Genomic DNA, 26,352 nt, shown 5'->3' with positions numbered 1-26,352 from the left:
ACTTCTCCAGAGAATCTGGCAGCTTTTCATATAAGGAAAGAAACAGCTATGACAAGTAAAGAGATAGTTGATGATTAAATGTAATTTGAAGTATTCTGGGCATTAGCATTCTTGCTTCACTGCTCAAATGTAATTAGATTTATTAATTTAAGTTTACTCACAAAGAAATATGCAACTAGCCTTTTACCGGATTACCACAGACACCTCAGGCATTCATTAGGGAAAAACTAGGTTGTCACAGAAAGTACATTTTCTAAAGAGACAAAGTATATAAGAAATCATAACCGCTATTCAGTGAGATCTACTCAAGACAACTTGTAAAATGCATCAAACTCCATTTTCCCCCATGAACAGGTAAAATCACCACATTGTAATAATACACAGACTCAGCAGTGCTACTAAACTGTCCTAAGGCTTAGCTTTTTTTTTTCAAATGCTTGCTGTGTTAATATTGTAACCTTCTTGGATTGCAAGCTTCTGAACCAGTTAAGGGAAAATTAACTGTATATTTCCACGACAGTTCTGAGCACTCATTTTTAACTTTTTAACATTCCATTAGGATACGTGTAGTAGTTTGGCAGCTACAGCTTACCATAGTTACCATTTCCCTTTTCAAATATATGTACTTTAATGGCATTTCTTCTTTGTTTCTGGGTAATTGCAATTGCGATTTGTAAAATCTCATTTTGTAGGCAAAAAATAAAATTGCAAGTATATCACATGTTTCTCTAGATTAGCCTATTCACTCTGAAGACTACTGTTCCAACTTCTGTGGGGAAAAACAGGCAAAAAACAGGACCCACTCTTGATAAGATGCCGTTTCAGTTCCCAAAATCCTTTTCTCCATTCCCAAATGAACAATACAGAATCAAATTATTTTATCACAGATGGTAAAAACTACTTCATCTTTAATGTTATTTATGGCACAACCATTAGGCACTATATAAAGCAGAGAACAGAAGTTTGCTTCTTACTTCAATATCGTTGGCACTCTATTTTCTAGTTTTGATACTAGCCTTTCCTTGATAATTCAAGTGAATTTAGAGTGAGAAACTTAAATAAAGAGTATGTAGCTTTGTATTCACGAAAAGGCAAGCAGCAGCAGGGATACCATGTTACAGGGATTCTTCGGTATCAACAGAATTCTGGCAATCCATAGCTTTTAGGATGTGACCTCTGTTACCTATTACAGCAGAACTTCCACAGAAAACCTCAACAAGTTTATGATTCTAATCTATATATATACATTTATTTATTTTTCTTTTAAAGAATTGTAAAATAAATAAATAAATGGACATAAATATGAATTTAGAAATTCAATTAACCTTGCTCTGCATTTTCATGCTGGGGCATCTTCCAAATTTGTACATAGAAACAGCAAGTGGAATTAAGTGCATGTTTGTTTCTATGAACTAGAGACTTCTGCTTTCTGGAAACTGCAGTAGCATAAAAGTGCAGAGGTGTATAAGATTCCTCTGCAGTGTATGTACTTCTAATGGTCTTATGTGTGCATCTGAGTTAAAAACTATAGTGACATTATCACCCACTGCCAATCATTATGAACAATCCAGTCAGGTATGTCAGGTTCCAGCAAGGAAAAAGATTGAGACAGTGTTAGTCAAAAGACAAACCCACCAGTCTGAGGCAAGTGCTCAGTTATTTGATGTTTCATTATTTTTTCACTACTGTGCATACTATTTGCCACTTAAGGAGTAGCAAATGTCCACCTGGGAAGGAATAGATAGAGGTAAATAAATCCTTATACATTCTTTGACAGACTGCAACTGTACTGCAGTCTCTCAATCCATTGTGTTTGAAGAGCTTTCAGTGACTGGCCAGCAGAGTGCACCAGAGCCTTGTATCAATCACAGAACCCATTCTCCAGTCAGAAACAGGCAAACCCAGGGTCCCTGTAAACTTTTTCCTATCCTGATAACAGTTATCCATATTAAGTCAATCTGGAAATTAAACCAATGTAGTCACTTTTATTGCTGTTTCATAAAACATGAGATTGCTTTTAAGGGCAGCTAATTCCAGAAATCTATTTAGAAGAGCCAATTCAAAGTCTGCATGTGTAAGCACACATTCCAAACATGTTACTTGCAGCGTGACCACAGACTGCGTACAGGTATTTGATTAAATCTAAAGTAACACAGGAAACAACAGTGAAAATAAAGACAAGACTCTAAAGAATGCCAGCAGACTGATGCAAAAACATCTATGTGTTTTGTTTCCAACAAATTACTTCTCTTATTTATTTTTTATTATTTTTGTTTTTCTTTGTGCTGCTTATGTTACTGTATGTCTCCCTAAGGACAAATTTGTGATAAGCTGTGACACTGCCATGGTACACTGTTAAGAAAATTATTTGAAGTGGTTGTTTAAAGCTAAGGTCTTAAGTCAGAACATACTCAAGGCATTTATGTTGGCTTCTCTTGAATATTGCCTGTGAGTAGAATTTTTAAATGCTTAGTCAAAAGAGAATGTTTTAATGCATATGTCTTAGGCTGGTATGAAGTAGGTGCACTTTTGTATCATAAATGACACAGATGAGGGTAAGGATTAAGATACATTACTAATCTTGCTTAGTGAGCCAGAACACAGGATAAATAGCAATAGTGAGCACAGTACTGAAAGAGAACATAGCTTGTTATCAGTCTGAAGAAGTAAATGGGAGAAGACTGCTACAGTATTGCTCAGGTGGCTTTGTGAGCAGTGTTCCAAATACAAAGTAGAGATTAAGCACGTTTGCTGGCAGTCATTTATAGCTTGACAAAACAACGTGGATGGAGCCAGTATCTTTTATAAATGTCAGAAACCAATGATGGTTTGCTCTGTTTGGCTCAGCCATGCTCTCCTCATGCCCTCCCCCAAAAGCTCAGGCAAATGGTTCAGAAAAAAAGGCAGGCTATCTACCCACACAATCTTGGCTCAAAAGAAAAAAGAAAGAAAGAAAAGCACATGATGCTGGTCACATCATAAAGAATGTCTGATGCAAACAAGTCTGTATTGATTCAGGGGGTAATTTTTAATAAAATGACTATAGATCGTGTGCTATTGCTCAATGTTTGTGGGCAATATTCTTGAATGGACTGAGGCTGGGAGTCAGCAGCTGCTGTCATTGATCTGCAGTGTGGCCTTCAGCATGTAATCTTTGTATACCAGTTTCCTCACCTAGAAATGATGATTGGAGAGACCACTTGCATCATCTGCCAATTTGTCTGAGGGCACAGGGGTGGAGTTCCCCATTAAACAAGGAAGAACCAATGACAGAGGTGCAGAGCTCTCCTCCCCGTGGAGGAGAGCCCATGGACCCACTGTCAGTGTGCCCAGAGCCTGGGCCCCAACAGTGTGAGGTAAGCGCTGCCACAACTGCAGCAGGGGGGGATGCTCTGAGGACAGGAATGTAATACTTTGTCTCTATCAAGCAAGCAATCAGTCCTGCAGATCAATTATCCAGGCAGAGCACACTTATGCCAATGAAAGGACTCTTGCTCCAGCTGAGGCTAATTCAGTGACTCCTGGCATCACTCACCTGGGAGTCTTTCAAATTTCAGTGGGTACTGAAACACCCCCTACAAAAGTCACTGTCTTGCCTGTTCTGCTGCATGCAGGCTTATCAATTACTATGTTATTTACAACCGTGGTCAGAGAACAATTCTAAACATTCTGATCCAGCTTTTACTAACTTAAGAGTTTGCACATTTCATCCATAAACTTACCTGACAAGTTGTCACGTGGTATTCTGGAGTTATTTTATAATTGCTTACACTAGGCTTTTAAGCCCAGCATTGTCAAGAAGTGACAGTCTTAAATTAAGAGATGAAATCTCTAGCAATAGTAATCATTACAGACACTGTCAAGTTGGTGGTCCTAGAGCCATATCTTAAGGACTGTTTAGTTAATAAGAACTCTAAATCTCTATTGCAGAAATCCTTGAAGATGAGGAGGACTTCAGCAATTCCACCCTGGCAGCTCTGGAAGCTACACAAATAAAGAAGGAGACAATTGATATAGGTAAGTGAAGACCGTGTCCTGATATTTATAACAGTTCTACTTTAATGGGAGCTGTAGATCCCTAAGATTCATGTTACTCCTACGTATACTCATTCTACTTCTAGGTTATGATAAAACCTGTTCTTGTTTAATTTCCTAGTGAAAAAAATGCATAAACAGTTACCTCTCCTTTCATCCATTAAAAAAAGATTGTATTTCACCTGACAACATACTTCTTATGCTATATGTGATAAATATGTGCTTGTTTGTGACACAAATACAGGTTTGGTTTTTTTTTTCTTCACAGCTACTAGAGGGTGACCTGGATGACTAAATAGCTATCCCATAAACACTAAACGTTTTATGCCTTGTCTGTCTTTTCCAACTATTTCAAGACAGTCCATTAAATTTGAGACTGTTCACTATCCAACAGTTTGCATAAATATTCTGTGTTATCTTACCTCTAAAACTGAAATCAGAGTTGAATACATTCAACAACACGTATTTGGGAAATATATTAAAACCACTTAAAATTGACATCAGAGTACACGTGGGATATTAACCTTCTGGAATAACTGAACATAGAAGCTATGGATGGCCATGGAAGAAAGGCATTAGAGAAAAATAGCAATGACATTGAAATCTACTATCCTGACATCCTGAATCAAATCCTACTATTACAGTATTACTGTTTATGCCCAGAATTTAAATGAATGAATAAAAAAACTCAATGCAGTGATTTTTGGAATGAAAATTCTTTGCCCTCTTAGACTGAAAGAATATTTCCATTGTATGCATCAGTATTTCTGCAATCCAGGCAAGGAGCTGTCCTTGGCAATTACGTTATCTGAAATTGGTTGTTCAGACCTCCTGTTCAGCACAGCTTTTACAACTGTTTACATAACTGTAAGGAATATGACACTGAGGACAACACCAGAGCAATGCCATCACAGCAATGACACTGAAAACGCAAATTACATTAAGGATAAAGTAAGACCTTGTCCCTGAAAGTTCAGGGGCATAGCAAGGCCACCTGAATGCAAAGAGAAGAGTTCATGCACAGTGAAACAGAATACAAATGATTGCTTTAGTTGCACCGATTCCATTTTCTTGTCACATAATATCCATTGAAGATAGCAATCACTTAGGTCAGAAGTACACAAATGCACAATGAGATTAGAGTGCACGGTTGAGAGAATGAACACGAAAGCAAAGCCATCTTTCCTGGGTCACAGTTTAAAAAAGAAAATAATAATAATAATAATCACTCAAGAGCCCAGGAATAGAATCATAGAATGTTTTGGGTTGAAAGGGACATTTAAAATCATCTAATTCCAATCCCCCTGCTACAGGCAGGGATACGTCCCTCTAGACCAGGTGTGCTAGTGCTGCCTTTGGGTTCAAGGCTGTATTTCCAACAGCTGAAAATGCAAGAATTTTCTGAAGAATTATGGGGTGCCTAGTCATGAAATAGATGTTTATGAAACAATTTTTCTTGTTGTCATCCCAAGTTAACCACACACACTTTTTTTAAAAAAAAAAAGAATGTAATTTCTGATTATAATTTTCAAGAAGTTTGATCCCTACTAGTATGAGTGAATCTGCAAGAGCACACCTGTACAAATGGCACCCAAAATGGGTGGCACACCTGTGCCAGTGAATGTGCAGAAACATGTTATGCAAATCGACCTATATGAGAGATACAAACCATTGATGTACGCCTACACATTTAATTAAGTATTTAAACTTGTGTGCAGCATCCACAGCTACCTTTCGGGGAACACAGCAGCAGAAACAAAGATAAGGCTTATGAGATATGCTAACAGATAATTTGATTTAGGGAGGCATGTAGCAAAAGACTTATTAAAGCCCTCTAAGACCAATGGGTTATGACATTTTTAATTAAGACAGGTGTTACCTGCAGAAAATGACAATAATCCCTGTGATTAATTTGCCTATGTCCACTTTCTTTAAACCTGTGTGTTTCTATAGATGATGATTCTATAAGCTCTACCTCAGAAGACAGATCATGTACGCCGCTAGCAAAACAGATAGTTGGAACAGGTGAGTATTGATTTCCATGCATTTACTCTGAAACAAAGTTGCATTGTGATTTCAGGACCAAAGCTGGATCAATCAAATCTCTACCATAAAGGCTACTTTATTTGCTTTTGTCTGTTGTCTAGTCTTTGCACTACACCCGAAGTTTAGTTTCTTATCATTATTCTCTGTCATTAGTAAAACTTGAATTAATATTTTAGTGAAGCTTTGTATTTATTGTATAAACACCATCTGCTTTCTTCTAAATATCCATAAAGATGTTTTTTTCTTGTATTCAATCCCTAGAAGCACTGTCATTTGAATAATACTTCTTCTTGCCACTCTAATTTGACAAAACACTGGAAAACCAATTTCCTACAACTGCTGATAAATTGTTGCTTTTAAAGCTTTAAACCTATTGCTGTCCTGCACATAGCACTCAGATACATCTGTCTTTAGTTTGACAACAGCAACAAAATCGAAAGAGAAAAAATGTTGAATTTTTTATGATTACCAGGGACAGGAGATTATATATATATCTTGCACTAGATCTATATATATATAGATTATATACATATCTTGCACTGAAATCTAGAAAGAAATGTAATCACATCTGGATATTAACATTGCAAAACTAAAAGATTTTTTGCAACCAGACAATTATTATAAATGTTAATTAATCCTTCAGCTGTCACTTAACTATTAATTACAATTACACTTCAATGTGTGTATAACTCAGCAGTATCCGGTTGCTTCATTATATTTTCAGATAATCATATCCCCTTGGAAGAAGCACAAAATCACTTTAAAGTTATCACAGTTAATGATACTGGAGCAGGAAAGCACTGGAGTGACAATGAAGTCAGAGCTCTGATAAATATATGGTCAGATGAAAAGATACAGCAAATGCTTGAAGGGGCAACAAGAAATAAAGAAATATTTGAGGAAATTGCCAGAAGGTTAATGAAATGTGGAATAGACAGAGACTGGAAACAATGTCGCACCAAGTACAAGAACCTAAAATATGAATATCGTGCACTGCAGAAAGAAAATGAACATCTTGGTAATCCCAGGAGGAAAATGAGATTTTACGATGAAGTTGACTGTATCTTAAGAAGACAGCCTCTAGGTCCATCAGGCTGGGGATGTGAAAGTTCAAGCCTCCTGTCAGGTACTAAAAACTTCCATAATGAGATAAAGCAATTACACACAATGTTAAAAGTTGCTTGTTTGACACGTTGTTCTAGGGGTGAAGTACATGGTCATAATAAGGAGGGAAAATAACTAAAGAGCATGTATCTGGACTTGATGATCTTTGTGGGTGTTCTCCAGCTCAGGATATTCTAAGATACTATGATTATTTGATTCTGTGCACAGTCAAATAGGCAATACTCAAAGAATAGCAGTGGTTCTCTGGAGGAGTTTAGAATTAAGAAAATTACCAAAAATGTACAAACACATGAAGTATTCAGTGTTACTGGAGAGTCTTTGTGCTTAGGGAATCTTAAGTGACATACAGTGAAATGGTGCTAGAAAAATATGGCAGATTTCAGAGGTGATCCAAGAGGCATGTAAAGCACTTATGGATAGAGAGCTGCAAGCTGATACCAAGTGCAAGGGCTCCAAACATACAAACTTCATTAATTCAATTCACAGCCAGGAGAGAAAAAATCCAGGGCTGTGATACATATTTTGATACATATTTCAGCACTTGTAATTATTACCTGCCTGGAGCAGAGGCAGGTGCCCCTGAGAGTCAAAGCAGTCAGGTAGATCAGATCATATAGAAGCAACTTTGCAAAGCATCTTAGAGCTCAATGAATTATGGTAAACTATGATTTTTGTCAACGTATTAGGCAATAATTTGCAATGTTGCAAATATTATTTGAGGACTTGAACCAGTTTGGTAGCAGAGATCACAAAGACAGCTTGAGTAGAAATGGCTGAAGCCACCCTTACTTACATCCTTAAGTAAGCTGTGCTCACTCATGAATCCGAGCCCTAGTGAGGTGTCCAGTGGCACCATCTTGTAGTGCCATCAGTTGTAGCTAGAATTAAGTCCACACAGTTATGAGATGACACTTTCCCAGCTCCCTTGTTCTTACTCTAAATGATATTCTTAAAGCTTTCATTTTCTTCCAAATCTTGAAAATGCAGATAGTATCACTCATTTCTAGTCTTTTTAAATAGAATTTTTCAGCACCAAAAATATTTGAGCCAAACTGGTTGCTTTATATTTTATTATGCTAGAAAAGGGTTGTGTAACCTGTGCTGTGAGTACTGCTGCTGAATAAAGGAAAACAACAGCCATTCATAAAAGATGCTTTAATTATTAGCTTTGCTAAGGCATCTGCCAAGCAAACACATGTCTCTACCTTCATTTTGTTTGCCAGTCCAGTGCCTGACTTTTCTAGGAGACTCCTATTGCTCCAAGTCACTCATCGCAGTGCATTTGCTTTTACAGTACTAAGGCATTTTGGTTTGTGACTATGTTTTTAGAATCTCCGCAAAATACTGAAGTTAACTTGCTTCTCTCTTAAGTTTCAGTAGGAGATGTTACAGCAAACGCAGGATCCTTGGCTATCAAGAGAAAAACATGGAATGATGGTAAGAGCCTCTGACTTTTTAAAGCACCTATACATTACTGTTAATTGTAAGCCATATACTAGTTTACACTTAAGAAAAAGAACCATCCTAGAACTTAATACCAACCCCCAAACTAACATTCTTCTTGTACCACCAACAATCTGTAAAAAGAAAACTTCAGATTAAAATGTGAACCAGAGGGAAAAAGTGCAATTCCTTTGAGACCTCATCTGTGATAAAAATGAGGAAAACATCAGGAAGTAATTCTCTGATTTAAAAAAATTAAATGTAAGGAAAAAAAGAATTAAAAAGAGGAAGCTGTTTTAATAACCTGTGCTGCTCAGAGGAAAATAATGATGATATCACAGTCATGGTTGTGGTTTCTTTATATTATACTATGTAGTGAGTAAATGAGAAATTTTGGGCCTAAAACTGCACAAGAGAAAAACGATTTAAGACACCTATTCTCAAAGAAATATGTTATAGAATTACTGTGAGAGAAAAATGAAGGGATGGACAAAAATATATGATATGCAATTTGATATAGGAAAGTAGAGGAGCTATTTTCATTCCTGCCAAAATTGGCAAGCCCTAAATGATCAAAAACTCCAACAATGAGGAATAAGAAAGCTAGTTTTTGGGAGGTTCCCCCTTAATGTCTGTCTGCAGGCAAATGAACACAAACAGGTCCAAACACTACAAAATTTTTGAATTCAAGCTGCTCAGTGCACTGTTACAAACTACCCCAAAAAGACTAATTTTATGTGATTAAATACACTTTCATTTATTGTCACCTAGATAACTATGTCTTGTAGAAGGCAATAGGTAAAACTAAAATTTTCAAATACATGTGAGCAACACAATGATTTTCACAAGGTCTACTTCTTTCCTACCAGTCATTATACAGTGTCCCGTTATGCAACATTAAGTAATGCTTGCCAAAAGAGGGTACTCCAAGGCCAGTATTAGGAAAATCTAGCATGTGCTAAACTTCAGAGTCAGCATTTCATTGACTTGTGCACTCTAACTAAATACTTTGCTTTTGTCCACAGAGATGTCACCCATTCCACTTAAGAAAAGCGCTTCTGAAAACACCATATTCCAGTTTCAAAAACTATTTACAGAGAGAGTGAACACAGTAGCAGAAGGCAAAAAGTTACTATTAGAAAGGCTTTGTAAGCAGGAAGAAATGCAAGACCTCAACAGAACACAGCTGTATGCACATCCTTCAGCCATGCAACAGGTTGGTTTAATGAACTTTCTACCAAATTAGCATGCAAAAAATTCTCTCGGATGGTAAGAAGTTAAACAGACTTTTTTTGTGAGAGAAGGTCACCCACATGAGTACATGGTTGCTCCCTTTTGATTTTTTTCACCTTCTGTTATTTAAATTGAAAAAGGTATGAGTTTCAATTACAATCTTTAACAATGAGATTTTGGAAGTAGCATCAGTCTAATAAAAGATATAACTTCTCCCTGTATGCCTTAGCTTACCTACATGACACAAATAACAGGCTTAACTGAAAGCAAATACCACTCTGATCAAATAAAACATCTACACTTAACATTTCAACCATCAAATATGACCATGTTAGCAAGTCAGAAATTTTTATGATAATTATACCATTCCATGAGTGCAAAGCTAACGCTGCATAAACAAACTGAAGCTGATTTGATAACTCACTGCAACAAGATTCACTCTTTATTCTTTCTGGATCCCGTATAAATCAGTTCAGTTTGCTAATACAGCCCAGATGAAAAAAAAAAGAAAAAGGAAAAAAAGAAAAAACAAACTGTATTCTGTGTAGGTAGTGAACAGAAGCAGCCCAGCAAGTTCTCAACAGTGCTAGCCCTAACTTGGAGCAGCTCAAATGTCAGATTTGTCATACTGTGTCTGTCCTCACAGAAGGGCGACGCTAGGAAGGCTGTATGACAAAGAAGACAAACTTCACTTAAAATTCTGAGTAATGCACTCTGAGGATTGCAATCCTTCTAGAGCTTTGCTATCATTCAGTACAACAACCCCACCTGCACCCTAAATCCTTTTTTCCTCACCCAGAAAATAAAAAATACATTTATTTTATTCATTAAAATATGCAGATCTTTCAAGAAACAAGTATTTAAATGGTACTGTTCAGGTAAGAACTGCACAAAAGCACGGAGGCAAATGACTGTCCGAATTCTCAGCAGCTCAGAGCAGGTATTGGAGAATGCATCTGCAATCTACATATGGAAATTTTCGTATCAGCACTAGAGGGTAGGCACAAAGCAAGAACTGACAGGAAAAAAAGAAAAAAAAAAAGAGCACATGGCTTTCTAACCAAAAGGTGTTGGTTTTTTTCCCCTCAGAAAACATGTCTGCACATGCCATAGAGCAGGATTTACCTAACAAACAAATGTGCAAAGAAGGTGGATCTGCTTTTGTGTATTCTGCTTTGTGACTACAAAACATAGCTTATTTTCTAAAATTGTTTTAACATTCTTTATCATTCTTTTTTGCCATTCACATTTATTCTCAGTCAGTAGTGGCATGAGATCAAATGTATAGGGCCATTTGGCATCATCTAATATTTTCTTGCTACTCCCACTTACTTGTTACAATTAACCTGAATATATAGGAAGATTAGACAGATAAATCCAAGTGGTGTAAGGAAAGTCCTCCTTCATTGCAGCCGTGGTTATGATTCAACACCATTTTTTGGTTAGAGATAAAATAACATGAATGTTCCACTTAGAATTCCAGTTGTGTAGAGCTATGGTGTGTCACCTTTAGACAGCATCACCGAGGGTAGTGACAATGGGCCAAATCAAGTATCACCAAAATGAAGGATTTCTCAAAAAAAGTCCCTTGAAATTAGCAATTACTTAGGCCAATATTCTCATCCTTTGAGAGTATTTTTACATCCACTTGAGCTTGTGCTGTGGCTCTGCTCTGCTTTAAACTTATAATAGTCACACAATATGTAGTCTAGGCACACTTACAAACAAGTTGAATGGAACCTGGGGTACTGACACATGCTAAATGTTAGGTGTGAGAGCACTGCAGGAAAACTGAAAGGGCTTGGGGAGTACAACTGCTTAGAATCACGCTCTTAGGAACCGCAGTATGGTTCCTGTTCAGCAGCATGGCCAGACCAAGTTGTTCACATATAACTGCTCTGAAAATCTAATATAAACTACTTCATAGAAATGATCCAGTTGAAAAATCAAAACCAACATCAAAGAAATGATGGGAGTAACAGCAAACCTATAAAAAAACAGAGATCTTTGCTCTTCTCCCTTCTCAAATATCCATGCTTTTGCCAGAGGACCATTCAGAATAGCATAAGGACAAATCTGTTTCTTCCCCAGTTTGCAAATCACAGAATGGCCAGGGTTGGAATGGACCTCAAGGATCATGAGTTTCCAACCCCCCTGCCACATGCAGGGCCACCAACCTCCCCACTTACTACTAGACCAGGCTGCCCAGGGCCCCATCCAACCTGGCTTTGACAACCTCCAGGGATGGGACATCCACAACCTCTCTCTGTAAAGAACTCTCACCACTCTCTCTGTAAAGAACTTCCCCCTGACATCCAACCTAAATCTTCCCTCCCTCAACTTAAAACCATTTCCCCTTGTCCTGCTGTTATGTACCCTTTCAAGGAGTTGATTCCCCTCCTGTTTGTAGGCTCCCTTCAGGCTGCAATGAGGACACCCCACTGCCTTCTTCAAATGAGGATATTGATTTTTTTGAGATATAGCAGATAAACATCACAATCACCTCTCTGATCTATATTAAGTGTTCAGTTCACCTCTAAAACACACTTGTTCTGATATGAATGGCTCACTTTATGTGCCTTTGGTAGGGCTATTACACTGCAAGGAATGCCCCATTTAGATTTCCTGGTAGACCAAACTACATCTGGGACAAATGCACGGAGAATGGGCTTCACTGAGCAGAAGTACTTGCTTTCTGGGTGGATCCACAATCACCATTGTTGCTTAAAAGGCGCTCTCCTCCAGACTCCCACTTTCTTCTGCAGCAAAGTAATCTTTGTGCTGGTACAAGCACTCGTGCTCAAGCGAGTTGTCCAACCATAAGTTCTAATCTGATAAAAAGCCCCTCCAAACAACTCTGTGTTGCTGGTTTTGTTGTTGTTGTTGCTGCTTTTTTTCCCCGTTAAGATCAAGAACAGGAATGCAAGACATGTCAGAAAGAGCAGCCAAGATAGTCTGTTTTACCCAAACTTCCTGTGTCATGTACAAGCCTCCCTCCATGCATCAGGCTCTATTGTGAAGTATGGGAAGTCAAGCCAACCAAGAGCAATCCTGTGAAAAGAACTGGAGAGCTGTATCACACCTGCATGGATGACTTAACTAAAGTCAACGAGAAGAAAAATTAACAGTTTCACTCTCACTCCATGGCTAGGTTAACGTGATGGAATTAAATTCCATTGGCCACAATGAACATAACAGCTGTTCTGAAAGATCTTCATTTAATAAACATTTCAGCACCACTTCCCTCCTGTTTTTCCCACTGCTTATGTTATTTCATTCCAATTGCTTACTCTACATCCAGAAATAAGACCTAAGGCTGAGCTGCATTTTGTGAAATGAGCATTAGATTTCAGTGATTTTAACTTACAACATAAACCTGCCTTCACTTTCCGGAAATCAGCATGCAGGAAGTTATACAAAAGCAGAGCAGAGCAACAGCTCACCACACCCAAAGGTCTCCATTCTCCTCTTCCTGCAGTAGTGAGGGTTGGAACATATAATTGTCCACATCTAGCAGCACAGAATGGCCTATAAACTTACACCAATCTTAACTGAAGATGAAGTGTTAGTACATCTACATGCAGTATGTGTCTCTGAAAGTACTCAGGAATGCTTAACCAGCACATGCAGCATAAATTTGCTGTAAAATATCACAAAAGGTCAAATAATTACTAGACAAATATCTTTCCCAGCATATTCCACAGGTAAGGTATATAGAAATATGATTAACTAAAAAAACCTGGCATTTAGACAATTAAAACATTAACAATACTACTTTCACCTCTTAGGATGGAGGATGTGCTTAAGTTAAATATACTGAAGGTTAAATATACTACATAGCAAATTATAAGGATCACTACCTGTAACACATCCATGCTCCTCAGAAAATTCTCATTCAAATACTGCTGAGTCCAATTTGCTCCAGTAAGACTCACAGTGTAAGATAGGATACCAATAGCTTGCTAAAAAGCCTTTAAAAATCCATCTTGCAGCGAACAGGATGCATAGAAAAGGTAGATAACGATATTTAATATGCTATACTGATTACAGATATTAGAAAGAGTGGCTAATTGGAGGCAACAAGTAATTCCACGGGAGAGAAAACGAAGTAAAAATTCTAAACATAAAATGGTGATTGTTTTGGCAATACTGCGTGAGTTTTAATAGTGGACAGTAAGAGGGAAGACATTAGAAAAGCATGGCTTCTTCTCCATTTACTTTCATTCTCCTAACAAATCCCATACACAGACCCAGCTGAACTGGGATAGGTAGGATTCCCTTATTTAACCAGGCTTCCACCTGCACAGAAGAGGACTTTCAAAGACTTTGTTAAAAAATCAGTTTCGGTATATGGCATTACTGCCAAAAATATTTCCCAGAGAATTTTGCAAAAAGTTAACAGAAATCACACTTGTTCCAAGATTAATGTTGCAAATTTGTCCTGGTCAAGGACTTCAATGACGTTTAATAGATTTGTAACTCAAAGTACTCCTCCTCCCTCTCTCATTGCCCCCAAGAAAATCTTCTCCTTACCAATATGCTTTAACTTGACTTTGGCACGCTGTCGGTCGATTTTACAGTGACTTTGTTCTCTAGCTTACTTTTCATAAAGATGACTTAGAATACCTGTTTTTAAGTTTTCTTAGTGTTAAATCCAAAGTAACAGTTTTAACTTTAATAGCCTTAAAGTTTTGTGTTTAATGAGAATTCACTGCTAACGCAGCTATAGAATGTGCCAAGATCAGACGAAAATCGCTTAAAAATGGTTTTAAGTTAAATTGGGACTTAGTGTTCTTAGTGCAGGGAAGGCCTTGATTAGTGTGCAAGTAGGAATACACTCAGTTTTTGTTTCAGTTCACAGTACATGACTATAAAGTAAAGCCAATAAAAAGCCATATACTGCCTTCTGCTTTGAAGAAGTGCAAATTTAAGCAAATTCAGGCAGCTGTTTTTTCATTAGAGAGGAAAAACTAACAAACAAACAAACAAAAAACTTAGAAGTTGTTGCTCACGTCAATGCAGTGAGATCCTAAGTCTGTCTTTCATGTTGTGCCTGCTTGTGGGCTCACTGCAGAACCCAGCTGACACATATACCTGACTTCATGCAGATGAGTTTCAGTGGTAGAAAGAGCACCATTCAAATACATGCATTTGAACTCATGCTAAAATATTTTCCTGGAGCAATCCAGTGTACTGAGTTTTAAGTTTTCAGTTGCAAAGATCCTCACTGAAGTAAATCTCTCCAGTGTCTGACTATCTTTCTAACACTATAAAAATCTCACCTCATTTTAGGCCACTTAGCACAAAAAGCAAACCCCTTCACATTGCTGAAAACAACTTTATCAATCAGGACATTAAGCACAAAGAATTCATGCCATGTGTTCTTGTGTCATGTAACAAAAACTCTACGCGTACAGATATGATTTCAAAGACCAGAAATTGTAACAACTTCCCAATAGCTTTCTCTTTTTTTGTGGGTCATCTCAAGAATGCCTGAAGATCCTAATTTTTAAAATCCAAGATGAATTAAAGGACAATTTCTGACATGTATAGCACAGGAATAATCAGCAATGTAGAAGAATTGTGACCGCACCCATCTCAAGCCAGCAGTCACTACCTACACATCCCCACTAATTTCAATGTGAGGCCTGAAGACTATATGTTCCATTGGACAATGAAAGCTCTGTTAGTTGCTGAGGGCATGGTTAGGACTATCCATTAATATTTACCGCATCCCTTTCATATTTAACCCCCTCAAAAGGAATATGGCTAAGAGACACTTCTTAGCTTTTCAGTTTAAAAGAACAGTCTTAACAGATTTTACCAATGCAGTATATGCAATGCAGTATATGCAGTATATACCAATGCATATGCAGATGTTTTATCTTGGTTTTCAAGAAGTGTTCCAAAAAGAAGTAAGAACAAATTTGGTACCCTATTATCTCTGGAAAGGGGATGGCACCTTTCACTACACCTCACAGCAGAATGCTAAGGAGAAATATAGAGAGGACGGACAGAAATGGTAAAGAAGGAAAAGGGAAAGTTAACATCTCAGCTATACAACACTTCTATTGACTGCTTGCAAACGTGTAACAAGTTGCATGGCTTCAAGCAAGTTTCCTTTTACATATGCATCAAAATTTATGTCTCCAAGAAAGCAGCCTTTAAAATCTTTGACTTATATTGAGTTAAGAGATCAGAATCAGAGGCAGGGTCTGTATGCCTTTATTCTGTAGTTTTGTATAACTTGCAAACTGCTTACAGCTTCAGCCACAACATTAGTATTACTATCATATAAGATGCCACAGGAAATATTTGATATTAAATAGCTCATGGAAATCAAATAGAGCTGTCAAGTATCCATTAGAAAAAGAGAGGAAAAAAAACTATTTTTTTAAAATTGTGAAACAAGGTTGCAGTAAACACTGAGAGAGTACGTTGCAAAGTGACGAAAATACATCGTTTTATTTCCAACTAAGAAACTTCATCCATGTCCAGCAGTGTGACTATAAGCACAAATGAACTAGGATGTTTTTCCAGGCTCTTTACAGAAAAATGGCTCAACCAAAAATGAGGCCACTGATCACATGGCTTCATTCCTTGCATTCTGTAGCTTTATCATTCCCAATAAAAATGATTTTGATGGACACTGACAAACATGTATAGTTCACAGATGACACACCTGCAACCAAAGAAGACTTAGGATGTAAGTGTGATGTAGGGGTGCAGCATTTTACCTGTAATGTATATGAGACTCAGATCTAACAGAAAAACTGATTGTGTTGTCTACTGTTGATCCAAACCAAATTCGGAGCAACCCTTACATGTTTGTGACCTCAAAAATGTAGAGAACAAATTTGTGCATGTGTACTTAGAGCAGCACGCCTTCCCGAGTTGCCATGCATGTGAATGTTGCCTACCGTCCAGCAAGAGGAAGTTAAGCAATATTGTGCAGGTGTTCGCAGGCCAGCAGCCAGACGCAGCATGTGCATGTGAGCCTGTGCGGGTGCTCCCACGAGGAGGTCGCACTTTCCACAATGAATCGCAGCGAGAACCGTTCTGTTTCTGTAGATTCAGGTCGGCGGGACTGCACTTAGGCACGAGCATCTCGCACAACGCCGGGCATGGCATGGCAGAGCAGGGAGTCGCTAAGGCAGCCGCGGGGCGGCCGGGCCGGGCGCATCCCTGCCGCCTTCCCGCGCGGCCCAGGGTCGGGAGGAGCGCAAAGCCGGTCCGGGGCGATGCCGCTTCCGAAGCGTGCCCGGGAGCAGCTCCGAGGCCTAGGGAGGCTGCCCGGCCGGTGCGGGATCGGGCCGGGCTGGACAGGTCCCCAGCCGCACAGTTCCCTCCTCCGCCGTCGGCAGGACGGCCCGGCCCAGTGCCCGGCCCCGCGCTAACTTCCCCCCTCAGGGTGCGCCGTCCGAGCGGCCGCGTCCCCCTTACCTGTGCTGCAGCCCCACCAGCCCCAGCGTGATCACATGGGGCACGTCCAGTTCGGTGGGCCACACGCCGGAGGCGATGCAGCCGAACACGCCGCATTCTTCGCGGATGCCCAGCTCCTCCAGCTCCATGGCGGCACGTGGCGGCGGGGCCCGGCTCGGCCCGCTCCGGCGGATCCCTCCCGCGCGCTCCTACGGACGCCGCGCGCAGCCAACAGCGCCGCGCCGCGCGGAGCCGCGGGTACCCTGCCGGGCGGCCTCCTCATTTACATGCGTGGGGGGCCTCCGGCCTCGCTCCCCGCCCGGCCCCCTCTTCGCTCTCCACCCCCCGCCCCGCCGCCGGGACGGCGGGGAGCCGGCATTGGTCGAGGCGTGGGACGGGGCAGCGCTCGCTCGGGGGTGGGGATGGAGGGGCGCGGGTCGGCCCCGCCGCGTTGGGCGGCGATTGGCGCGCGGGCTTCGCCGCCCCGCCTGCCCGCCCCTTCCGCCGGGCCCTTCTTACTCCCGCGGCGGGCTGGCCGCGTGTGCTCAGCTCTTCTCCTGTGCCCTAGGTGCCCGTCGCCGCCGCAGTCATCGCCATGGCCCCCGCCGCCTCAGGTAACGCGCGCCGCGACCGTTGGGTGCCGATGGGGTGGCGGTCGCGGGGAGGAGGGCGTGGAAGCGGGAGTCGGAACCGCGCTGCCGCGCTCCCCGTTGGGCCGTCTGCAGAAAAGTTTCTCTTTGCGACGCAGTCTTCTAACCGTTTCTCGTTCCCTCGCCCTGGAGGTGGAGGTGCCGCTATCCGCGTCCCGGAGGAGCGGAGGCGGAGCGTGGGCGGTGAGTCCCGCGGTCCCGGAGCCGAAAAGCTCCGCGCCTCGCGGTCGGAGCGCCGCGGGGCGTGTCGCTCAGCTGCGCTTCTGGGCTTCGGAGTCTGGAAAACGGTGAAAAAGTTGCGAAAGGGGCTCCCGCCGTACCAAGCCCTCCAGGCAGCGCCCGCAGCCCCGGGCTGCATGTGGAGATGGCGCTGGGGCTGGTTGCGCCTCTCACGCGAGCTGACGTACGCGACCAAAACTCGCATCTAAAATGCTCTTAATTTTACTTTTTCTCTAGAACTGAAACTTGGTAAAAAAGTTAATGAAGGTAAAACGAAAGAAGTGTATGAGCTGCCGGATATCCCGGGATGCGTTCTGATGCAGTCCAAGGACCAAATAACGGCGGGGAATGCCGCCAGGAAGGACCGGATGGAGGGGAAGGCTGCCATCTCCAACACCACCACCAGCTGCGTGTTCCAGCTGCTGCAGGAAGCAGGTTTGTATTGCAGAGGTGGAATTAATGCCTGCATGCTGCACGTGTTGTTGTTACTCAACACTGCCGATTCCATGCTCCTCCTTAGCCTCCCTGAAGGCTCTGATATGTTTTGTTCAGACTTAATTTTTAGTTCACCTTTTGTCTCTGACACTACAGAGCTGGGTGGGTGGCCCAGTCATTTGGAACATGAGAGTATCTGGCATAATCTTCTGACCACGTGGTAGAGGTTCTACCTTAGTCTGAATGTAGCCCTGGACCTCCCTTTTGCTGCTCAGTCCCAGCTGATGTAAAAACTGTATGATCTATTATAAAAAGTAATAAATCTTAGTCAGCAAAGTCATAGCTAGTATGTTCCATGTGTGAGAAAGAGAAAGAAGGCCTCTGTAGAATTTTATCTACTTCTGTACAAGTAGTTCTTAAAGCATTAGCAGATATTGAGGTCTTCTGCAGATTGGTGAAGAGGAGTGCATGATTGGGTCATTCGGTATAACCTCCAGCTGCTGGCTTCCCTGGGAAGCCTGTTGTTGATGCACGAGTTAAATACTTTGCCTAAGTTTGTATGGCCAGTAATTAACCTAATAATTTAAATATCCAATAGCCTACGGGTATAGTATGAGTTTTAAATGCTAAGAAGGTGCCTCAAAGATTATTAAGTGGCTTTTATTTGGTGGCTTCTGGCACTATAGAGTAAATTCCAGTTACGTTTTAAAGCAACAAAATAATTTCCAGGATTCTTTCTATTCTGGTTTGATTATTTGAGGGCATAAATTGCAGATAACGTGAATGTCTTATTGTAGAAGTTTGTTTGCTTTTCGCAACTCTTCTTAACCTTAACTTCTTCAAAGGTGGTAGTTCAACAAATTCTGTTAAAGTTTTTCTTTCCTTTATAATGGAACCAGTGTGAGCCTTTGAAAAGCACATATACAAGGGGGGAAAAAAAAAGCCCTTTTCTTAGGCTTAAAATATCCTAAAGAGATTCACTTCATCCTTTAAGTACAACAAAGTGCAAGATTTCGTTGTGCTTAAACTTAGTTCCTTGTGACTCTTGACTCAACTGTGGAGTTTGCCTACTAATGAAACTAAGCTGCCATCCTTCTGTTTAGGAATCAAAACAGCTTTTGTCAGGAAACAGAGTGACACCGCTTTCATAGCAGCTCACTGTGAGATGATCCCAATAGAATGGGTCTGCAGAAGAATTGCTACTGGCTCTTTCCTCAAAAGAAACCCTGGTGTCAAAGAAGGCTATAAGTTTTACCCACCTAAAATTGAGATGTTTTACAAGGTAAGTTGCTCTCTTGTGGTGAGAATCAAACTTAGAGATAAAACTCTGTAGTATCTTATTAAAAATGCTAATGGATAAGAGGTTGCACTGACTGACCTCCTTTTAAGGAGTAACTAGTTCAGGTATTCTGATGTTTTCGTGTGTTCTCATCGATACAATAATGGCTCAAAGCCATCAAAGAATAACAAGCCAAATTATATAAAGATAACTCAAAGTGCTTTTGAAAATGCTGAAAGGTAAAGAGTATATTTAAGTTTTATTTATTTTTTTTTTTTTTTAAAGCAATAACGTTATTTTCTAATGGCTAATTTTCCCTTGTAGCAACTGAACTTGCGTGCTTTATGTTTGTTTCCTTAACAGGATGATGCTAATAATGATCCACAGTGGTCTGAGGAGCAGCTAATTGAAGCAAAATTCTCTTTTGCTGGACTTACTATTGGCAAGACTGAAGTAGATATTATGGCTCGTTCTACTCAAGCTATTTTTGAGATCCTGGAAAAATCATGGCAGCCCCAAAACTGCACTCTGGTGGACCTGAAGGTATGAAAATCTGATTTCCCGTGATCTTAATTTTGATTGCTATATATTGCTATAATTCCTTACAGAAGCTTCTTATTGTCTTTATAGATTGAATTTGGTGTTAATATTTTGACCAAAGAAATTGTTCTTGCTGATGTTATTGATAATGATTCATGGAGACTGTGGCCATCAGGAGACAGAAGCCAGCAGAAGGACAAACAGGTAACATGTTGCTCTTTAAATTTTAAGTCAGTGGGAAAGGAGAAGGATTAAGAAAAATTCCACCCTTTAGTTAAGCATCTGTTTCTGTTTTCTTTAAATAGTGGGGGAGAGTAGGGAAGCAGGGGTGTTACTTCATTGTCATCAAACTTAAAGCAGTTCTGCTGTCTGATTTATTGTATTACTGAATGAATCATGTAGTGGCATCCTCAAGTGAATTGCTCTGAATGTACTTTTATTCATCTTTCTAAAATAAGGTGCATGGTAACATCATGCAGAACCTTGGTTGGCTAGTGCAGTGCTGTTGCAGGCAATCAAATCACTGCAAATTCCAACTTCAAATTGGTTGTTTCCCTAAGCTTACCCACCCAGAAGCTACTGAAACCTTGATAGCCCTGTGGCAAAAAGCTTTCCATGTTACAAGTGGCCATGAATTCTAATGTAGTTTGTTGGTTTTTTTTTTTCTTGCTTCCATATCCATGTTTAAAAGAAGTAATCACATCCACTCAAACTCTTATTTTTGTAGAATTAAAGACTTTGCTCTTTCCATTTCCTTTTCTACATAAAGAAAAAAATCACAGAATCACCCGGGTTGGAAGGGACCTCAAGGATCATGTAGTTCCAACCCCCCTGCCTAGCAGGGCCACCAAACATACACATTTAGATCAGGTTGCCCAGGACCCCGTCCAACCTGGCCTTGAACACGTCCAAGGACGGGGCATCCACAACCTCCCTGGGCAGCCCGTTCCAGGGCCTAACCACTCTCCTTGTAAAGAACTTCCCCCTAACATCCAACCTAAATCTTCCCTCCTTCAACTTGGATCCATTTCCCCTAGTCCTGCTATTGTCAGCCCTTTTGAAGAGTTTACTCCCCTCCTGGGTGTAGGTTCCCTTCAGGTATTGATAGGCTGCAATGAGGTCGCCCCGCAGCCTTCTCTTCTCCAGGCTGAACAAGCCCAACTCCCTCAGCCTGTCCCCATAGGGGAGGTGCTCCAGCCCCCTGATCATCTTAGTTGCCCTCCTCTGGACCCTTTCCAAAATCTCCATGTCTTTCTTGTACTGAGGGCTCCACACCTGGACACAGTACTCCAGATGGGGCCTCACAAGAGCTGAGTAGAGAGGGACAATCACCTCCCTGTCCCTGCTGACCACCCCTCTCCTGATGGAGCCCAGGATCCCATTTGCCTTTCGAGCTGCCAGAGCGCACTGCTGGCTCATGTTAAGTCTTTCGTCCATCAGGACCCCTAGGTCCTTCTCTGCCGAGCTGCTCTCAAGGACCACTCCTCCCAGCCTGTACAGGTGCCTGGGGTTCTTCCGGCCCAAATGCAAAACCTTGCACTTTGCTGTGTTGAACCTCATTAGGTTCACCCAAGCCCAGCTTTCCAGCCTGTCGAGGTCCCTCTGAATGGCAGAAAAAAGACTCACTTTAGAATCTCTCCTGTAACTGTACCAATGTCAGCTCATCTTCTTTCCTTGAAATGGCATAAATGCCTCAGTTGGGGTATTTGTACCAATGGTGGTAGCAAAAAGAATTGCTTTGTGCACTTGAAGCAAAAGATCAGCTTTAACTCTTGCTTTTGTTTTTTGTGGGCTTTTTTTTTTTTTCCTTTTTAGTCCTATCGAGACCTGAAGGAAGTGACTCCTGAAGCACTGCAGATGGTTAAGAGAAACTTTGAATGGGTTGCAGAAAGAGTAGAGGTATTTTCTGCTGGCTTTTTTCTTCTAATGAACAGTGTATGTGGTCTTTGATAACTGTCTTCAGTCTCTTGACTGTTGTTTTTTTTCCTCTCCTTTTTTTTTTTTTTTTTTTTTTTTTTCTTCCCCTCCTTCTTCCTCCTGTCTTCTCCCTTAATTCTTTCTTGTAGCTGCTTCTGAAAACAAAGAGCCAAGGTAGAGTTGTGGTATTGATGGGATCTACTTCTGACCTTGGCCACTGTGAGAAAATAAAGAAGGCATGCGCAACCTTTGGAATTCCTTGTGAGTTAAGAGTAACCTCTGCTCACAAAGGGCCAGATGAAACTCTGAGAATCAAAGCAGAATATGAAGGTAGGTGTCAAAGAACTAATGAATGAGAATGAGCAGTATCATGTACAGAAATGACTTGTCAACTTAAGTATCTCTGTAGGCTTTTTCCAGAAGTTTTTTGCTTGTTGAACACAGCAATAAGCTGTTACAGTGCAGTTCTACTCTTGTTAATTACATGATAGATAGTAGACTGCACTAAGCAATTACAAAGTAACATATTGTCTCAGAGCTTCCATTATTCAAGAGCTTGAACTCTGATCATATCTCACTACTGAACTTCTTTGCCCAAGCCTTGATTGTGCTAATACCTGCATCAGTAGGAAGATACTACAGTAAATGTATTTCTGAAACAGGGAAGAATGGTGGTTTCCTCTAGCTGACTATAAACGTTCTTTGCTTACCTACAACACAGATGATGTTGCCATCATCCCACCCATTTGTTGAAAATGTTCAATCATTTTCTTATGCAATGAGAAAAATACTTGATTTTAATTCAGATTTTTACTAAGAAAACTTGACTTTTCTTTGAAATGGTTTATAGGCTAGCAGAGAAGAGATAAAAAATTAACTTGTAGGAATATTCCTTACACAGCAAAAAAATCAGCATTTGGTGACGGGAGGAAGCAGTTACATTGGGTCAAAAGTACAAACATGGTAATCACAGCTGAGATTCACTTATTTTGCGATGAATTAAGACTATAGGAAAAAAAGAACACCTGTAGTTTAACACTTCAGCCAGAACTTAGCTGACTAAATCCCTCATTTTTAAATGTCGCTCTTTCTAAAAGCAAAGCAGCACCCATTCCTCTGATACTTTCTCTCAAGCAGAGGCAGAGTAAGTCATGCTAACTTGTTCAGTTATGGTAAATAGTATCTGGGTTTTAAGGCTGTAAGATCAGTTGTTTCTGCGAAGGGGAAAATTCAGCATAAATTTTAGTGCTGTGTAACGGAATGGAAGAAATTAACTGCAAACTGAAGAACTGTATACTCAGATAAAACTCCAGAAAAGAAAGTGGGAGGAAACAAGATGGACTGCCCTGCATGTGGCAAGGGGGTTGGAGATTCATGATCCTTGAGGTCCCTTCCAACCCTGGCCATTCTGTGTGATTCTGTGTGACTGCCTATTTTTTTTTTTTTTTTCCCCCCTGCAAGGAGATGGAATCCCAACTGTGTTTGTTGCAGTAGCTGGCAGAAGCAATGGTTTAGGACCAGTAATGTCTGGTAACACTGCTTATCCTGTTGTCAACTGTCCCCCCCTCTCATCTGACTGGGGTGCTCAGGATGTGTGGTCTTCTCTCAGACTGCCCAGTGGTAAGATAATCTTCAGCATGTGCAATTGTACAGACCTAGCTATAGTTATTTTATCATAAATATGTACATGCACTGTTTGAAACAGTGGTTTGATCAGTACTGAACAGTCTCTAGAAATCTGCATGCAGTCTTTGTCTGGGCTTTTTGCAGCTGGGAAGTCAAAGAGATTATGTACAAATACTCCTTAGAAAGATATGATCCTTTGCTTATCCTTGCTAAATATACGAGTTTGAAAGAGGAGTTAGTAACAATGGGAAGCTGTTGTTTCTGCTTATACTACTCCATTTTTCTTTAGTAAATTTACTGTGATGAAAGATCGAATAATTTCTTTCTCTACAATTAGCTTGACTCTTCTACAGCAGTGTATTGCTACCATATGAATTCTGATCAGTTAGTGACTAGAACAGGTATTTGGCAACTTACAGGCCCAGCAGCCTGTTAACCTCTTTCCTCATAAACTTATTGCTATGCTGGCTTTGGGTTTCAAATGCCATGGTGAGAGAAGTATTGAGACGTTTGACACTTCAGTAGCTTTAAAACTAAATCACATGCCTCTTGAGGGCTGAAACAAGCACTGTCTTAAACAAGCATTTAGAGGCAACGTTTTGCTTGTGCTTATAAAACATGTTTTTTGAAAGTAGCATTGTGCTTTCTTTGCAGGTCTTGGCTGTCCTACTACTTTGTCACCTGAAGGAGCTGCTCAGTTTGCTGCTCAGATTTTTGGGTTAAACAACCACTTGGTATGGGCCAAACTGCGATCAAACATGTTAAATACATGGATCTCCTTGAAACAGGCTGACAAAAAATTGCGGGAGTGCACCTTGTAAGTCCAACAAGTAACTACTCCTAGCTAGGCAAAGATAAGGGTGTGCACATGCATTTGCATCAGGATTTGCAGTTGTATGATGTGAGAAATCTTTTCATACAGAAGGAAGCATCTTTAGAGCAGCAGATAAGTTTGCTGTGTCCTCATCCCTCTCATGTATTTTTTTTTTTTTTTTTAGTATAACCACTTAGTAAAAGATGAGAATATTTTAGACATCTTTCTGTTGTTGCAAAATAGTGCTGTTCTGCTCTTTAGTGTATACTGTTAACTACTGATGATGGTTTTGTCAACATAAAATTTGTGTGATTTAAATAGAAATCCATTTTTTTTTTTCTGTAAAAGTAACATTTTTACATAGTAATAATGTATGTCCTGAAGCTTATTAACTCAATGGGACTGCTAACTAAAACTAGTGCTGATACTGTTCTGCTTGTAATAATGGTATGCTTTCTTTTAGCAATAAAATGGCAACATGCTGTATTAATAAGAAAATAGGCTAAGAATGAGTAAGAGCCTGAAAGAAATAATTGCCTTATTTAAAAAAAAAACATATATTTTTTCATGTGTACATGTGTGTATGTATATACACCCCATCAATAACTTTATTACATAACTTCTCAAATTAACAGTTCTCTTGTTTGTGACAAACTCTAATTTTGAATGGAACCATAACTAGGCTTGTTGCCTACTTGCTGTATAACTCTTGACTAGTCCAGTCTTTGTCCTTCAAATATTAGGCAGATCTACTGTGGATGTATGTGATGCTGTCAATTATCCTCATACACATCAATGTATCTATATTCCCTCATTCTGTTTCCATGGGAGATATACTGAACTGAAGGTGGGAACAAATAGTAAAGCAACAGAATACCAGGGGCAAGCCTAAGCATGACTGTCTTGTCTTTGCACATAACATTCTTCAAAATAGGTACCGATTCCAAGAAATATGCAATTACTCAATGTATGTACAACTTATGCTTTTATAATTAAATAAACTATTTAATTCAAAGTTGCCTTGTGGAGACTTGATAAGATACACAATAAGTCATCAGCTCTTAAGGTACAGTAAACACTTGTAAAAGAACCTTATGTATTAAACCAGCATAACGTAGTAGATAATGTTGCTTACTGTTAGAAGAAGCCCTGTTGCTTTTTCATAAAATATAGTTTTACTAGTGTGTAGCTCATATTTACTTAATGAGGGTAAACTGGATTGATTTCTGCTGTTCTTGGCCTTCACATGAAGGACCACAGCTTCTGTGTAGCTATAGCAGAGCTCCAAATAGTGCTGTCTTTCAGAGTTGAGTGCAGCCTTCTTAAATTGATCAAAGCCTACACTGAAGCAAAACAACTCTACCTCTTTGTGTAGTTTTGAGGGGAATGTGCTTTTTTTTTTTTTTTTAAACAACTTAAAGCTAGTTAGTGACAAAAAGGTTGAAATTTCATGGCAAAATATCTTTGCAATAAAAACTAGTAGTGGGGCTATGCTCTGTGTAGTGTCTCATTTCTTATATCAAATCACTTTCACCCTGATTATACTAACTTCGTTTGTAAACACTGAC

The 26,352-nt window shown here is 40.1% G+C and overlaps 1 protein-coding gene across 1 annotated transcript in view; it reads left to right on the top strand.

Moving 5' to 3' along the window:
* The window catches only part of PAICS (phosphoribosylaminoimidazole carboxylase and phosphoribosylaminoimidazolesuccinocarboxamide synthase), a gene marked incomplete at both ends in the record, with an annotated part of 35,191 nt that extends 10,400 nt beyond the window's left edge, over nucleotides 1-24,791 (top strand). Inside the window, 16 exons of the mRNA XM_079534129.1 lie at nucleotides 3,931-4,017; nucleotides 5,989-6,060; nucleotides 6,806-7,207; nucleotides 8,578-8,643; nucleotides 9,675-9,865; nucleotides 16,763-17,293; nucleotides 17,337-17,720; nucleotides 17,873-17,918; nucleotides 18,411-18,608; nucleotides 19,712-19,890; nucleotides 20,251-20,430; nucleotides 20,518-20,631; nucleotides 22,243-22,326; nucleotides 22,494-22,674; nucleotides 23,806-23,964; nucleotides 24,625-24,791. Coding sequence (XP_079390255.1) covers nucleotides 3,931-4,017; nucleotides 5,989-6,060; nucleotides 6,806-7,207; nucleotides 8,578-8,643; nucleotides 9,675-9,865; nucleotides 16,763-17,293; nucleotides 17,337-17,720; nucleotides 17,873-17,918; nucleotides 18,411-18,608; nucleotides 19,712-19,890; nucleotides 20,251-20,430; nucleotides 20,518-20,631; nucleotides 22,243-22,326; nucleotides 22,494-22,674; nucleotides 23,806-23,964; nucleotides 24,625-24,791 — 3,041 coding nt within the window. The remainder of the gene's footprint in view (nucleotides 1-3,930; nucleotides 4,018-5,988; nucleotides 6,061-6,805; nucleotides 7,208-8,577; nucleotides 8,644-9,674; nucleotides 9,866-16,762; nucleotides 17,294-17,336; nucleotides 17,721-17,872; nucleotides 17,919-18,410; nucleotides 18,609-19,711; nucleotides 19,891-20,250; nucleotides 20,431-20,517; nucleotides 20,632-22,242; nucleotides 22,327-22,493; nucleotides 22,675-23,805; nucleotides 23,965-24,624) is intronic.
* Nucleotides 24,792-26,352: the final 1,561 nt, after the last annotated feature.

Source organism: Tetrao urogallus (genome assembly GCF_951394365.1).
Source record: "Tetrao urogallus genome assembly, chromosome: 4".
NCBI lineage: Eukaryota > Metazoa > Chordata > Aves > Galliformes > Phasianidae > Tetrao > Tetrao urogallus.
This window is presented reverse-complemented; position numbering and strand designations above follow the sequence as displayed.